The following is a 17,501-nucleotide window of genomic DNA, read 5'->3' on the forward strand; positions in this document are numbered from 1 at the left end:
TGCTATATAGAACCCTGTTCAAAAAGGTTCTACATAGAACCATATACAGCACATTCTTCATCAATCTGAAGAACCATTTGACAATGCAAAATCCCTTTTATCATGCAAAGAATTCTTTGAGTATTCATGGTTCTATAAAGAACCATTTTCTTTTTAGTAAAGAACCCTTGAGGCACCACCTTTTTGAAGTGTGTAGTGAGACATCATGACGATGTCATGTTAAGCTTACGTTAAGCTTCAAATGTCCATATTTAATGTGGAACAATCAAAAATGTTCATGTGCATCAGCGTTAACATAAATCATACAGCAGTAACTATTACAAGGTGTATTTTTGTTGGTTTTTGAATGAGTTTTGACATTTATGGCCCAAATTGAAGGCCTATCTGTAACAGACATGATGCACCACTGTAAATGATGCATGATGAATCATGCTTAATATGATGGGACATAAAAAGGGATCCGTTTACATTTGAACTTTAACCATCCTGCTAATACCCCTTACCACTTCCATAACCTATAGGAATCTAAAGATTATTAGACATATTATTTAAAATGTGTTTTCCAAGCCCCCACCCCCCTCTCTCTCTCTCTCTCTCTCTCTCTTTTTCTCTCTCCTACACTTCCAGTTTTTCCCTTTCACTTTAATTCTGCTGGCTGAATCAGAATGCATTCTCTGGCCTTTCCATTTGTAACACTTGTGATAAACACCGGCAATATCGAAGCCTGTAAAACTAATGAAGGACACAAATCACACTGAGCGTGTGTGCTGCTGCTGCAGAGGAGGAGGATTCACAGCCAGTGATGGAGATGGAGCTGTGGAGCTCGCTGAACTGTTCACTCTGTATAGATTCTGAAAAGATGCCAGAAGATCGCAGTAGAGGAGAGGATGTCAGAACAGAATCTACTGTCTAATTGAGAGAGGTTTTAGCAGAGCGCTTCACTGTGAGAGACGTGTAGTCCACAGCAGGTTTTTCCACTTGTATTTATTAGTAACTTTTAGGTCTTCAAATAAATCTTTATAGAACTTCCTTTAAAAGTGAATTAAAGGAAAAAGTCTAAGATGCAGTTTTCTTTGGTTCTCTGTGAAGTTGGTACGTTTTTTTGTCTAAGGAGTCGTTTGGCAGATAGATTTGATCAGAGTGTAGAATTTGCATTCTTGGCTTCCTAATCTTGGCCCGTCTGTTATTTTGGACGCATTGTAAATTCTTCATCTAATGCTTGTTAATTTGTTTATTTACTTGTTTTTGCAGGTCCCCTAAGAACCCAAAACAGAAGATCATCAAGCGAGTTATTGCTCTCGAGGGAGACTTTATCAAGTAAGTTTACTCATTTTACTAATATTGTTAAACTTTGAGACATAATACATCTAAATTTAACTGTAGAGTTTTTCAATTAAGTTTCCTCATTGTATTAATGTTATTGTTGAAGAGGAAGTCTTTAGATTTTTACATTTTTTCTGCACAGTTAAATCACTACAATGTGAACGTCATGCAGATTAGTTTCATTTGAAATGCTCTTTTCTAGAGAAAACAAAGGCAGGATTGTTCACAGTGGTGGTGATAGGAACCAGAAGGTCTGAAGCTCCATCACAGAGTGATTACATGAAAAAAATATGTAACAAATATGTAGCCAGATGCCTGAGACATTGTTTTACAATAGTAGAGAACGCTAAGTGCCAGTTCTATTATAACAGACGCCTACGTGATATGGGGGTCGGTGGGGGAGGGAGGACCATTATGCTCTCATGGATGGTAGAGTCATTGCTGTGGATCCAATTTGCAGTCTCCCTACAACAGGGCCAATGCTGCACCACTCAGGATCTCCCTAAATTGTATTTTTAACATACATTCTTAGAGGAGATGAGCGAGTCGAGAGTTATAAAGCAAAATAGTCTGCCATTTTTTTGTATTTTTACCACTATTCTACCACTGATTTACCATTATTTTACCATATAGCTGTAGATTCACTGGTCATTTTGGATGGTAAATAAACAGTTTGCAGACATTACGACCCCTAGTTCCTATTACCAGATCAAGTCACTAACTTTCTCTGGAATACACCATTCATATCAAACCCCTCAACATGACTTTGTTTACATCTCAGCAACTAAATTGTGCAAAAATTCCTTTTCAAATTCGAAGATGTGATGTCTTACAACAGGCGTGTCAACCTCAACCAGTAAAAGGGCCATGTTAAAAAATCTCATTAAATCTGTGGGCCAAGTTTTTATTTAATTTTTAATTAATGTTGTTCTGTAACCTGAACTGGCCATTGTTTATTCACTTGTAGTAGACCTTGAAAGATTACATGGACACTTGAAATATTCAAAATTTAAATGTCCCCAGGTGCTCAGTCTTTTAAACCTACCTATTTGCTTGAACTAGGCACTTGACATCCTTTCTTTGCTGCACGTTCATTAAGACTTGGGCTCAATTTCTGAGCTGCTGAGCTGATGTTAAGTGTTCATATTGGTTAAACTGCAGCTGAAATGCATTTTGGTGACATGCATACGCAAAATTGTGTAGAATTGAGGTGTAATCGCTGTCCCATAGACTGTTGTTGGAGTATGAGAGTTGGAGCACATTACGTTGCAGTGCATGCTGGGGACTGTAGTGCAGCACATTGTGAAACGGGCTAATATTAATAGAAAATTAAGATACTTTTGCAGGCTGGATAGAATTGTGTGATGGCCTGATGTGGTGTTTGACACGTGGGTCCTAGGATATGCCTGCTGAAGGTGTAATATAGGCCTTGCAGTGGTATACTAAGGACAGTAAAGTCTGGTATAGAAAACTTTGAACTTTTCGGTTTTATTATCTTCATGTGTTGGTAGGCAACTCTTAAACACACTGTGTTTAATGTCTTTGGTATTACATCAGCCACTTAACAGAGAAAACCACATAAAACCTGTGATCACATATAATAACCCAGTCCTGACATATTCCTTCTGAATGCTGCGCGCTCTGAATACAGATTAACGGTGACCTCACTCATTAAATCGCCCATGCTCGTCTGTGTCACATCTCAAGGTGATCTTTGAATCCACCGCTGAAATGCCAGCCCTGATGGCTCTGTGAAATTGATTACCTTCGTGATGGTTATGAGATACGTAGCAGTGTTTTGCTGAAATGGCTGTTAGTTTTTTTTTTTCTTTTTTTTTTAATCTGTCCAACGATGGTGGACAGCAGCGCTTTAACGACTCCTCAGACCCCATCAATTGACAGCAGTGCCATTTAGTAAAGGTTCGGTCTTTTCGCAGTGATGTCTGTGGACGACATTAGTAGCGGGTTGCATAACACTTTATTTTAGGCCACCATAATTACACACTAAGCCATGAAAAGTCAATAACAGTAAACTGAGGGTGTTTTAGTGCCCTGTTAAATGTTATATAAAATCATTACATATTTTCAAAACACATTTTATTTGTGAGTTATAAATCTTTGGCTTGTAAACTTTGCTTGGGCATTAATAGTGATGAGCTTGTTTTGACCCTAATAACTCAATGCCTGAGGAGTTTCAGTGCGCATGAATTTGACATATTGAGACCTAATTAGCCCAGTAGTGGTGCTCTCAGTGACTACAGATGAGGGCGTGAATATTTACTGTTAGGCATGGCTTCAGGCACTTCTTATACCATTCTTAATGGCACTGGCATGGAATACGACAGCAATCTAATTGTTGTTGTTCACAAGTTGTTCATAGAGGAGCCAACCTTACAGCCGTCTGCAGGAAAGAGCAGAAAGGCTGTAATATGATGGCAGTGAAAGAGCACTGTAGTTGAGTCATGTCTCTGTTTGCTTGTGGGCCACACAGCAGTAAATCTGAATCATGTCTTTAATGTGGCTCTCTCTCTTTTCCTGCTCGTGCTGGAAGCCTCTCAGCCCCTGACCAATTACACACGAGCCGTCCCAGAGCTCCACTACAGATATGAGACATTGGCGCCTCTCAGATTCATCTGGAAAAACAAAGATTGCCCTTGGTGTGTGGGCGTTAATTATTGGTCTAAAATTAATGTCGGAGCTCGTGGCAAGCGGGATATTGCGTTTTGGTCCTATATCTTGTCAGTCCTTTAAGGAGAATTGAGAAAACTTGCATGAACACTCTTAAGTTGCGCTATGCTGTAGTTGCACAAAATGTTAAAAATAAGGTATTGCTTTGTTTGATGGTGCGTTCGGATGTCTGTCTCATCTGTCTGCTACTGGATCTACAACTTCTTGTCTAACAGGAAACAGTATGTCAGGGTGGGTGACCACATTTCAGACCCTCTCTGCCTCAGCACTGGTGCTCCACAGGGATGTGTGCTCACTTCTCTGCTCTACTCTCTCTACACCAATGACTGCACTTCTGACAGTGACTCTGTAAAACATATTAAGTTTGCGGATGACTCTACCCTGGTCAGTCTCATCTCAAACAACGACGAGTCCAAGTACCAGGAGGAAGTAACGCAGCTGGAGTCATGGTGTGGAGCTCACAACCTGGAGCTGAACACATAAACATTGGAGATGATCATTGATTTCAGTTGGCTCTCCACCCTCGAAGACCTTTACTCATCTAGGATGAGGGAGAGGGCAGGTTTGAGCTGACCCCCCACACCCAGGATGCTCTCTCTTCCAGCTGTCTCCATCTTAGCGAGACAAGAGTGAGAGCTCCTCCACAGCTTCTTTCCTCACATCCTGGTCACTCTCCTGACCCCTCCTCCTCCTACACAAAGAGTCTTTTCTCAGGAGCTTCAAACTGCGCTTGCACTGGATTACAGACAATAACTGTCCATCCCATGCCATAATCTTTCTGAATAAGAACCTTTCCCACTTTCCTCTACTGTAGTCAGTGCACATGTGCACTTTAACTTGTTGCAGTATGCATGTTTAGAAATATGTTTACATTTCTGAATATATATATATATATATATATATATATATATATATATATATGTATGCTCAGCTGTACATACTATATATATGTACCTCAGCACTTGATTGCATCTGTGCTTATCTCTTCTTGCACACCCTTTTACTTACAGTTTGTTTGTGTATTATTTCATGTTTATATATAGTATGTCTTTTTCTGTATTTATTTAATTAGGTTTAGTTTTATGTTGACATCTGTACTTAGAGAAATTTCTTATACACCTGGTACTTGGTGAATAAAGATTCAGATATATATACACACCTACACAAACATGTCAAACTGTCAAATTACATGGTTTGTTGATTTTCTAAGTGGAAAAATAACACATCCCTCCGGGAACAAACCAATGGCGTTTTTCTGCCAATTTTAGTGCACAGTTTATATGCATTTGCTGCTTTTAACATATTGGGAAAAAATAAAACATAGAATGTAAAATGTGCTATAATGTTTGTACAGGCCGCAATTCATGTCTTAATTTTTCCCAATATGTTAAATCTTCAAATAAGCATTAATTGTGTATTAAAATGTGCGTTTCAGTAGAGATGTGTAAGATTATTTTCACTTAGAACATCAACAAAACATTTGACCAGGGGTGCCCAAACCTTTGCATATGACTGTGTGTGTGTGGGGGGGCATTGTAATAAATACAAACACACAAGCATAAATGTATTAAAAGTAACAAGAATTTCTTGAGATGTTGTGAGCTTGTTAGAACAGAGGTTTGGTTCCAGATTTCTCCTCAGTGTCCTCGGCCATAACATAGTTTTGTTCAAATTCACCCTTAACAGCCCTCACTTAATTTACTGAAGCATTGATTAGTCTATCCAGGTCAGTAGATAATAGCTAAGGTATTTAGGTATTAGTCACTGACCACTGACCATAAATAGTTGTAAAGAGTTTTCTTAGCTACCTAAGACTTTTGCACATTACTCTTTATATTTCACCATTATTTTGGGGCATGATCTGTCACTGTGCTCATGTGCTCTGGGAGAATGTTCTGGCTGGCAATGCGCAGCAACTCATAAACTTGAGTAATGTGGAGTTGTCCACGTTTAGCACTTGTATTTATAACTTCCTTGTGGTAACCTCAAACCTTTTACAAGTAACAAAAGCCGTCTGACTGCACCATAACTAATACAGGCGCTTGTTTTGGTTCTACATCAAGTGCGTTTAAAAGGAAATTTCACTGACTTCTCTAAATTTATGCAAAATTCAGTCATTGAGAGGCAAACAAAGTGATTTAGAGTGTTAAATGTGAAAGTAAAAAACTTACCAACTGGTATTTCTATGTAATGGTGGTTATAGGAACCAGGGGTTTCGATGGCTAGGATGCAAATGTATATTCACAAATATATATTTTGATATTTACTATCCAAGATGACCAGTAAACCAAAACATGTCTTCTGAGCTGTTGTATGTTATGTTGATAATGTTGGCAGATCTGAAAAAATATGTTTTCTTTGGGGATTATTTTGCATTAGAACACCCTACATATACCTACCTGCCATGAATGGCTTTAAAAAAAAATGCATTTTAGGCCAAAACCTATCAGAAAACAATGTCTCAGGCATCAGGCAGCATATTTCTAACCAGCTTTCTGTGAGGGAGGCATTAAATTCCTCAGACGTCTGATTCCTATCACCTCCACTGTGAACAGTTTGAGTTCCATAACGATTTAATTATGCAGCAATTTTGAAACATCAGTGGATTTTAACTCCAGCTTGTTTGGTTGTTTTCAGGACTCTGGGCTATAAAAACCGTTACGTAAGGGTTCCAGACGGACACCTGTGGATCGAGGGCGATCATCACGGCCACAGCTTCGACAGCAATACATTTGGACCGGTAAATCGTTCTTTTCTCATATTGTATTTTTACCTCAGCTGACCATGGAAAACACATTGTAGTAAGAATGCTGCAGTGTGGAATACAATTCTGTATTTTTTCTGTGATAAAACAGAAACGTCCCACACAAAAACAGTGCTTTCAGTCAGCAATTGCTGAGGCGCAATCACTTCCTCTCCTTGTGCTACCTCTATAGACAGACACAGCTCCAAAAAGAAGTGTATGAAAAATTTAGGGAACACAGAAAAGTGCTGCTTCCTGAGGCCTTTGTTTACAGCCTCGCCATGCTCCGCTGCCCTCCGAGACCATTCCGTGATACGGAGATGTGAGAGGCCATTTTGAAACAGCTCTTTGCTTTAGAGCCCCTTAAATGCATTATTGAGAAGAACAGTGTTTCTCTATCACTCTGCCCTCTTATCTTCCGTCTGCTTAAAGCATGATGTGACCAGTTCCTGTACCAGTTGGTGGGAAACCTTTTAGATATCACACTGCTTGTATAGAGGGCCATCTTTTAGGTTATTGCCAGTAAAAATGAGCTTTAAAAGACATGTTTTCTGCACTCCAGCATTTTTCAGTTTCGTCCTTGGTCAGGCCTCCCCCCGCCCCTCTCCCATTTCCATAGCCGGAGGCTTAGCGAGGCTGCAGTATTTGTCCTCTGGCACATTTTTAAATGATGGTTCTTGTCTGGAAGAAAATGAATAAGTTTCTCACTGAAGTGAACACTTGCAGGGTCTCTTTTATTATTGTTACACGTCCGTTTCCCAGAATGCTGGCCGGGCTCCCCAGGGAACAGGCTGCAGCGTACAGTGGTGTGTAAGATGTATTTGCCAAAACACTGTCAGGTCATATATCACTAAAGAAATATTCCTGTTGGACGTTTCAGGCAGTGGGTTTTTGCTGTTTTACTGTAGAGTGCACTTTTACCTTGACTTGATGCATTATGGGGTGAATGGGGGTGTGGAGGGCTGGGAGTTGAGGGACAGGGAAGGTAATTTGTTTTTCTTCAGTATGTAGTTAAAAAAAAATCTAACAAGCATGTGAGCGATTTAAACCTCTGCTGTTGCACATTGCCCTTCACGCTATGTTGTGTTAGTAAAATTAGCTAAGAATATAATTAAGCAAAGCATCAAATACTGAGGCACTGAATTAAAGAGAGTTGTAGGTTTTCTTCACCTCATGAATTTGATGTAGTATTTAAACATTGTCAAATTTGCAAAATGTACTGTTCACTCCCCGCAGTCCGCATATGGAAACTAAGCTGCAGAAACAGTCTGTTTTAAATTCACTGTTTTTGTGATGTCACAAAAACCAACCCATTTACATATAGCCACCTATTCAGCCTGCAGCAGTTTAGGTCTGTCACAATACAGGATCAGAGCGAATTCAGCAGTTCAGTAAATATTCACCCTTTAAGATCAAACAAAAACAGAAAGCTGATTCTATGCACTGTTATTTTGAAAACTTAATATTTTGAATCATTTGTGAATAATATGTCAGCCCTCAGGTATTTTAACACAGTACAGTCTGGCCCTCTTTGGAAAAAGTTTGGACATCTCTGTTCTAAGGCATATAAAGATCTTCGGAAATAATCATGTAAAAAGGAACCAGCTGTTTTGGTTCTTAATTTGTGGGTATAAATGTTGTAAGTGGACCTCACTGGACAAAATAAAAAAATGTAGGACATGGGCCCTTTAAATGATACATAATATACTGTTGGTAGGTTGGTATAGTGTACTGGATAACACCTCTGCAGACTGGAGTTCAATCCCCCTCCTGTGCAAGAACCCTACACTATACCAATAAGAGTCCTTGGGCAAGACTCCTAACACTACCTTCGCCTACCTGTGTAAAATGATCAAATTGTAAGTCGTTTGCCAAATGCCATAAATGTAAATGTACTGTAATTATCCATTTACATTCCATTTTTTTGTCAACTTATTTGCCCTGAGATTTGATCTTCACTTTTGAAGTGATGAATCCTGGATATTCATTTGATTTTAACTTCATTCTCAATGTTACAGTGTTCTGAGTGAGTTTAGAGTCTCCTACAGGTTTCCTCATTCTGGACACATCTAACATTTTATTCAATATTCATTCATTTTTCACAGCTAGAGTCCTACTAAGCATTTGAAAGCTGTGAAGTTGTAGAGGAGACTCACATATTACTATCATTTTATACATTTATCTGCAATCAAATTGGTTTTATATTATTGAGAAATTGATTCCAAACCTTTTTAAGATACTGTATGTTTAATTCAATCTTTAAAGTACTTTGAGAACAAGAAGTTATTATAGTTATTATATACTACATTTATCCATGTACTGTTCTGGGTGTACTGGAGCTCTATTCTCCCTCTGATCCTCTCCAGCCTGGCCAGGTATTTGAAAAAAGCCTTCAAATGGGCCTATTCTGAGAGCAGTAAGCTCTACTAGCTCTGCCTGGCCTTCAGCACTTCCGCAAACGCTTTCACTCTCTTTCAGCTGAAAGATAGATTACTTTATATTGAATGGTTGAAAGAACATATGCTCTGGTTGATCCTTTTAGCTGAGGAGCGTTAAAGAATGTGTGATTTCACTTCACAGAAGGGGGAAATTGAAAGTGCATCTCATCTCTGAAAAATAAGAGACATGATGATGATGTCATATTTTCTTCTTCCATACCCCAAATAGGACTGGATACACTTTAAAATATCTCAGTGCTGATACTGATACCAATTGATACCAATAGGTTAGAACTCTTTTTTGAACTCTTGTCAACATGACACAATACTCACTTGAGCCAGCAGTCCAGGAGTGTTTACTGTAGTGTGTTTTTCTGAGTGTTTATGACATGTAATTTACAGAGCCAGTCAGCAGTCTGGATTTTAGGAAAAGAATGCTTATTGGCTCAAGGACACTGATCAGGCTTATTATTCTTAATGAAAACTATCACTTAAAGGAAAACTAGCAGTGAAAAAAATGTACTACCACAGTCCTCAAGTTTTAAGTGGTATCAGACTTGTAGCCCAGACATTCTTGGTATGAACAATGAGTATAAATTACTGGTCCTTCATGAAACCATATTCCTCATTGAGAGTATGAGATGGCTCCACATGGCCAACACTTCCACTGTTGATCGTTTGCTGCTCAGACTGTTTGAATGCATCTGCGCTGACCAGCGCAGCAGGGTAAACTAAAAAAGTACTCTTTTAATAAGTATTTCTCTGTTTTATTACCATTAAAAAAATGGTAAAGTCTTAGATTTTGACAGTTCACTGTTATACTTTTTTCACTCAAGTGCTGTTTTTGATTATTTTCAGAACTTTTTCAGTGCATCTTTAGGTGCATTCCCATTGAAAACAGAACAACTAAACTAAAAATGCTAGCGAAAACAATTTTAACACATTTGCCAGCTTTGATGTCGGGTTGATGTACCAGCTGTGTCAGGTAACATTTTTTTTTGGACATTAGGTTGTGTTTTTTTTATATATATATGTATATCGCTGCTGTCACAACAAAACCTTGTATCTCCATGTTTAATGTTTTGCAGTTTTTGGCATAAATTGAAGATGCCTGCTGCTTTTTACATTGTTTGTAAATTTAATGATGAATGGACCAAAAGAAACTGCCCAAAATTACTTGGAAAAAAGTCTGGTTCCATTGACTTCCTTTAAAAGTAAAGTGTGTTTTTTTCCTCTCCTGTAAAGTTACCATTTTGGAGATAGGAGGTTTTGTATGGACAGCAGCGAGAAATATATATATATTCTAGATAGATGTTTGTAGGTTCATGTCAGTTGCCATGATTGTGTTACCAATCTTTCTGTTGAAAGCGCTTTGTTTGCTACCTTAATTATTGAATTTCAATGCCCAGCTCTATTTATAAACAGATGGAAAATAGATATCTTATAGACAGTTGTCTTTGTAGTGAATTTATGTAAATTATTCTGGAAATCAGTTTCTTCAGTGAAATTATTCATTTCTATTCTGATGGTAGAAGGCCATTAAACAGGACTGACTTCCTTTCCGCAGGTCTCTCTTGGGCTCCTCCATGGCAGAGCGTCTCACATCATCTGGCCCCCAAACCGGTGGCAGAAGATCAAACCGTCTGTTCCTCCTGACCGCAGACCTCTGCTCAGCTGGGGAGGATCAACAGAAGATGAGGACGACGATGATGATGAAGAAAAATGACCTTTTTAGATTACCACACAACCACATTACCCTCATCTACAGACTAGCTGCGGACTGGACTGTAACATGTATGAGCTGGTTGAAAAGGCCAAATCAGCGTTTCAGAGAGGATTTTTGTTTTGTAGAACCATTAAATCTAGCAGTTTTAGTTTGAGCTAACAGTCCCATACTTAGTTCTGTTCATAGAACTGTCAAAGTCATTTCTGCAGATGTTTGTTCTTTGTGTGTCTGAATGCGCAAAAAGGAGTTTATGGTCATTGAACTAATACATATAAGCCTTTTTAAAAACTGCTGAGATGTGTTTCAGTTATGTTCTGTTGTGTTACTACAAAGAAATAAATGATGCGAATACAGTCGTTTTTCCAGATAACTTGTAGAATAATGCCTTTCTTTTTCAGGCCATCAGCAGTACCTCGTTTTATTCACTTAATCGTGTGATTGACAAGTTAATTTGTCAATTATAGAACACACATTAGGACTCCACTGGTCCGAAATCGTGTCAGAAAAGGCTTTTTCTTTCAAATGAAGGCAAAACACAGAAGTCCATTTCTCCTTAAAAGCTCCACTTAAAACACTACAAACATTGGATAACGTAACTTATCAAAAGGATCTGTATGTGTACCTCTTTAATGGATTCCACTTCATATTCACCTGGAGTGTACCTTGAGGAAAAGGTTGTCATATGCATAAAACAGAGTCAGCGGTCAATTCTGTGATTGATCTTTTGCTGCCTGTGACAGATCGTCCTTAAAAGGCATAGCTACGAATGAAGCTTGCACTACAGCTGGTTCCTCGGGGAGCGCACTCGACGTGGTTCTAAACTCAATAGGCCTTAATGTGAGTGGCCGCAGGTCAATACGGATCTCTGTGCCGGCCTGTGATAAGTTCAGTGGCTGTCAAACATATATTGGCACTGATGTCCTCAGGGAATGGGAAGGAATGTTCTTGGAGGAAGTGAACTCCCCACAAGTCATAGTGGATCTTGAGTCTCATGTTCGCCCAAAAATTTACACAATTTTCCCTTAACCCCAAATGCAGTCGGGTTAGCTTCTTTAGTTCTGCATTTATAGCTATAAGGCTAATGTAGCTAACACGTAATGGAAGCCTATACCCACCACATAGCATCAGCAAACCTCACTGAGTTGTGAGTTGAACTTGCTTATGTGGTTGACACTGTGTGATATTAAAGCAATAGAACATGGGAGGAAGTGTTATTGTGAGTAATGTCATGATAACACATGACCTCAGGTGTTCTATTGCTTTTATACATCAGTTCGGCGAAATAAAGACATATAGAAGCGCTGGATTTTGCAGCAGAAATGCTTTAATATTTGCGATTCCTTCCACTACAGAAGTAGTAGCCTTTTGCGGGACAGAGCCATAAAGGTGTTTTAAGTTTAAGGGGAGCCTGGTCACGTCCTATTTCTCCCACTGTATTAAAAACATGACTGCAAAATGCCAGAGGGTGCCCACGAGACAGTCCTCAAAGAATGGGGTTAAATGGAGCTAAACAGCTAAAAACAAAAAATGAAACATGTTTCTTACTATTTGTGCAGGACACTTTTTCATATTTGGAAAGTTGAAAGAAGTATTTGATTAAAAAATCGAAAATACTTATCATTGTCTTTACATTTTCTACAGAAGTGTTTCCCAACCCGGTTCTCAGGGCCCTCCAGATTGTCTACCTTTTTGCTTCAACCTAACTCACAACACATAGGGTTGATGGAAAAATGTGGACTGTCTGGGGGCCCTGAGGACTGGGTTGGGCAACGCTATTTTACAGCAAACAGGTTTTGGGCAGTAGGATGCCAGCATTACTGCTACTGAGTGTTGATTGTTTGGCAAGCTAATTAGCTTATAGGGCGAGTGAAGTAATTAATGCTCATGGACATCAGGAACATCCATAAACCGTTGTTAGAAAGTCCTATAACTGTTTTTCAGAAGCAATGTATTTTGAAATATTGTATGTTGTTTAGCATGGAGAACTCACTCATGACATCCTTGACATTCTCTGGTCAGAATATCAGGTTCAGCTCCGCTTTTTCAGTGCTTGCCTGATTAACCTGAATGTCATTTTGTTTGTTAGTCTGTAAAGCATTTCACACGTCATTGCGTTTGCTGAACTGAATTCTGTTCATTTCTGGCTAATTCAGCTGCTGAGTGAAATGCTTGTTTAGGATCAACACCAGGTTCAGAATTTGGTGTAGACCTGCTGTCACACTCCTCTTCAGACTCTGTCCAAACAGGCTGCACATCAACTGTTATCTTATAGAAGTTATCTAACGTATCCATTTTCTGTTTTTCTATGAGCTACACTCTTAAAAAAGATGGTTCTTGAAAGGTTCTTTTGTAAAGGGAATGGTTCTATTAGAAACATGACTTCTATATAGAACCATTTCATGCTTAAATGTTTCTTTGCATGGTGAAACGGTTCATAACAATGGAAGAGCCCTTTTTGGTGCTATATAGAACCATTTTCAATGGTGTATATAGAACATACACAATGTTCTCCATTAGTCTGAAGACCCATTTCACCATTAAAGAACCATTTCAGCATGACATGGTTCTATATAGAACTCATGGTTCTAAATTGAACCATTCCCTTTACTAAAGAACCCTTGAAGAACCATCTTTTTTAAGAATGTAAAGTGAAAACATAGTAACGGTTAGCTGTAGCATAAAGCTAGCAGTCGGCGCTCGTCGGATTGATAGTTGTTGTGAAAAAAAAACACTTATCACAAATATCTTTATGAGTAGAAGACTTCTCAACCTATCAGACTGAGAACTAACTGCTGTTGGAACAAACTATTGTATAACCTGTTATGTATAAATAGCGCAAAATGCAGCTAAAACAGTAGCTAAAGCTAAATTTGAAGCCTGAATTTTTTCCATTTTTATAGATAACAGTATGTCATCCAGCATCAGAAAACATGTAAACACGTCTATGTGAGCTAATTTAACAGTTGAGGCAAGTGTGTAATGTTTGCCTGCAGTTAGCACAAAGCTAATTGGTGAGGTAAATCTTCTTTAGCTACATTAGCCTCAGGCTAGCTCTAGAGCAAATCTACAGAAGCAAACATCAGACACCAACCCTGTCTTGACTGACTACATTTGGAAAAAGGGGGGAAAATATGTAAATTTGTTTCAAACAGGGACGTGAATCAGCTACCATTCAGCAGAACGGCGGAATTTACCAGTACTTACAGTTTAGACTTGAGAAATGCTTAGCTTAGCGTTGAGAAATGTGTGCATTTACAAACTATGATAAGTTCCATAGTAGCCCATTTATTTTTCACTCACTCTGGAGCTCCCTTTTGTATTTTTTAAACCTAGAAGACATTACTGAGGGGCAATCCTCCTTGACACTCTCTGGTCACAATATCAGGTTCAGCTCTGCTTTTTCAGTGCTTGCCTGATTAACCTGAATGTCATTTTGTTTGTTAGTCTGTAAAGCATTTCACACGTCATTGCGTTTGCTGAACTGTATTCTGTTCATTTCTGACTAATTCAGCTGCTAAGCGAAATGCTTGTTTAGGATCAACGGCAGGTTCAGAATTTGGTGTAGACCTGCTGTCACACTCCTCTTCAGACTCTGTCCAAACAGGCTGCACATCAGCTATTATCTTATAGAAGTTATCTAACGTATCCATTTTCTGTTTTTCTATGAGCTACACTCTTAAAAAAGTGGTTCTTGAAAGGTTCTTTTGTAAAGGGAATGGTTCTATTAGAAACATGACTTCTATATAGAACCATTTCATGCTTAAATGTTTCTTTGCATGGTGAAATGGTTCATAACAATGGAAGAGCCCTTTTTGGTGCTTTTGGTGCAGGTTCAGAATTTGATGTAGACCTGCTTTCACACTCTTCTTCAGACTCTGACCAAAGCTAATCGGTGAGGTAAATGTTCTTTAGCTACATTAGCAAACTTCAGACACCAACCCTGTCTTGACTGACTACATTTGGAAAAAGGGGGAAAATATGTAAATTTGTTTCAAACAGGGACGTGAATCAGCTACCGTTCGGCAAGACGGTGGAATTTACCAGTACTTACAGTTTAGACTTCCTTTTTTTTACACGTCTTCTTGAGCAGATGACAAAGCATGAATATTTTTTACATTTCTTCTCCACCAGTGCGCAGAGCACAACCTTGTCAAACGGCTTTTTAGTATACAAAAGCAACTCTTCACAGGGGAAACAATCTCTTATTGAACATGACAACCGCATTACCTCTACCGCTGAAGAAATTGAATCCCAAATTGAATTTACTTAAAAGAGCCAAACAGATAGATGCAGTCAGTGCTGGGTGCGCATGGAAGTGGAACTGTGTGTCAGCTGTGTCTCATGGACGTGTTCATATTCATGGGAGTGCACGTTCAGCAGCTCAAAGCTGAGCAGGTCCATTACATCTAAACCAAACAGCCACAGGGATCCTCAGTTAAATAAAGATGGACATGCAGTTTTTGCAGGTTTCATAGCAGCTGGGGAAGCAATGTTTAGAGCTTCAGACACAGGCAGCTCAGAGAGAGCTGTTCAATGGGTGGCTATATTAAATACAAGCAACACAAGGTTTTTACAAAGTGTTCAGTTTACTGATTGTCTTGTCTTCTCCTTCATTGCTAGCATAGCATAAGCATACCTTAAAGTGTTTCAAAATGAAAAGATGAACAGTCAATTATCCATAAACAGAGTGATGCAGACTTTTTATGGTTAAAAAAGAAAACTTGCTAAGACACATGACCCAAAAAGGTGTAATGCTAACTGAAAACAAATTATACGTATTTCTTAAATTTCATATGCATTTTATTGAGAATACTTTCCTTCTGTTTGTCTCTTTATCTACTTTCATTACGGTGCTCCTCCACACTCTCTAGTATACTAGCTACTCTAAATGATGTTATTGTACAGCTGCAGGCAGTAGAGATCCATGTTTTTAGTTTTAGGGACATTTCTCATAATACAGCCCACATATAATGCAAATGAAATATTAATAAGTAGCTTTAGTCCATGACCAGTATGTGTCCCAAACGATGTAGTGGATGGACAAGGGTCACCTGCCTTTGACCCACTGTGTCCAGTTTGATGTATCAAATGGTAATTTATGCATGCTTTAACCCCTAGATGAACACCATGCAGAATGCAAAGTGGTGCTTTTTTCTGCTACAGGGGTCAAAACAACAGGACATGTTGCTCCAAGAGAGCTGGACAGGAAGGCCAACAAGAGGAGCGAGCAATTTAAAAAAAACCTGAAATATACTAAAATGTTTCAGCATTGAAAAAAGCCATTACTGAAAATGTTTCAGCATTGACAAAAGCCATCAGGTTTTACCGAAAATGTTTCAGCACTGACAAAAGCCATCAGGTTTTACTGAAAATGTTTCATCATTGACAAAAGCCATCAGGTTTTACCGAAAATGTTTCAGCATTGACAAAAGCCATTAGGTTTTACCGAAATGTTTCATCATTGACAAAAGCCATTAGGTTTTATGGAAAATGTTTCATCATTGACAAAAGCCATTAGGTTTTACTGAAATGTTTCAGCATTGACAAAAGCCATTAGGTTTTATGGAAAATGTTTCATCATTGACAAAAGCCATCAGGTTTTATGGAAAATGTTTCAGCATTGACAAAAGCCATTAGGTTTTACCGAAATGTTTCAGCATTGACAAAAGCCATTAGTTTTTATGGAAAATGTTACAGCATTGACAAAAGCCATTAGGTTTTATGGAAAATGTTTCAGCATTGACAAAAGCCATTAGATTTTACAGAAAATGTTTCAGAATTGACTAATGCTACTGAATTTTACTGAGAATGTGTCAGCATTGACGAAAGCCATTCAATTTTATTAAAAATGTTTCAGCATTGACAAAAGTTATTGAATTTTACTGAAAATTGTTCAGCAGTGGAAAAAGCCAATTTTACTTAAATTTTACTTACATTGTTTCAGAACCAGGTTTTGTGTTTCAGAGACTAGTAGCCCTTTGATTGGCCCACTTACTTTTTTGCTAGCCCTGTGTTTTCTCCTAGCCAGCTAAACATGCCAGGCTCCTCCTTGTGTGCACTTAGGTAGACACCGCGCAATTTTGTGGAATTGGGAAGAACCAATTAAAACCCAATTTCTGCACTCAGACTCGAGGGGCAGGATGCAGTTGTGTGGTTTCACTTGATAAGCTGCGTGTGGGAAAACAGCAATGCTATCGGTACCTGGCTCTTCTACAATCATCCCCTCAAGCCCCCAATAACGCAAAGAGCTACAACTGGATATTTGCAAGGGCTAATAGGCTAATTCAGTGAATCACAGTGCAATCTGGGTGTGTGTGTGTCTGAGGCTCAATTCCTAACACCTTAAGGGCGCCTGAAAAACGTTTGCTGTGTATCTTGTATTGGAAATAGAGGATTAGATTGTTATCTCAGTGGGGGGGCATGATGAAAGAATGTTTTGTGTAATGCCTTGTTTTAATTTTATACAAGAACACTGAATGTAATCTGATACAAAAAAAGATCTGCTGTTTTATTCAATCTGCGTCTTACCATGCTGCTGTGAAAGTCTTTGATAAATCCAAGGAGACCACTTTTTGGATCATTT

General features: G+C 38.7%; 1 protein-coding gene across 2 annotated transcripts in view; it reads left to right on the plus strand.

Moving 5' to 3' along the window:
• immp2l (inner mitochondrial membrane peptidase subunit 2) overlaps window positions 1-11,271 on the plus strand; it is a 146,117-nt gene extending 134,846 nt beyond the window's left edge. For both annotated transcript variants that reach the window (XM_036568285.1, XM_036568287.1), the window contains exons 4-6: window positions 1,252-1,317; window positions 6,649-6,751; window positions 10,760-11,271. In XM_036568285.1, coding sequence (XP_036424178.1) covers window positions 1,252-1,317; window positions 6,649-6,751; window positions 10,760-10,918 — 328 coding nt within the window. In that variant the 3' untranslated portion in view covers window positions 10,919-11,271. The remainder of the gene's footprint in view (window positions 1-1,251; window positions 1,318-6,648; window positions 6,752-10,759) is intronic.
• Window positions 11,272-17,501: the final 6,230 nt, after the last annotated feature.

Source organism: Colossoma macropomum, unplaced genomic scaffold (assembly GCF_904425465.1).
Source record: "Colossoma macropomum unplaced genomic scaffold, Colossoma_macropomum, whole genome shotgun sequence".
Classification (NCBI taxonomy): domain Eukaryota; kingdom Metazoa; phylum Chordata; class Actinopteri; order Characiformes; family Serrasalmidae; genus Colossoma; species Colossoma macropomum.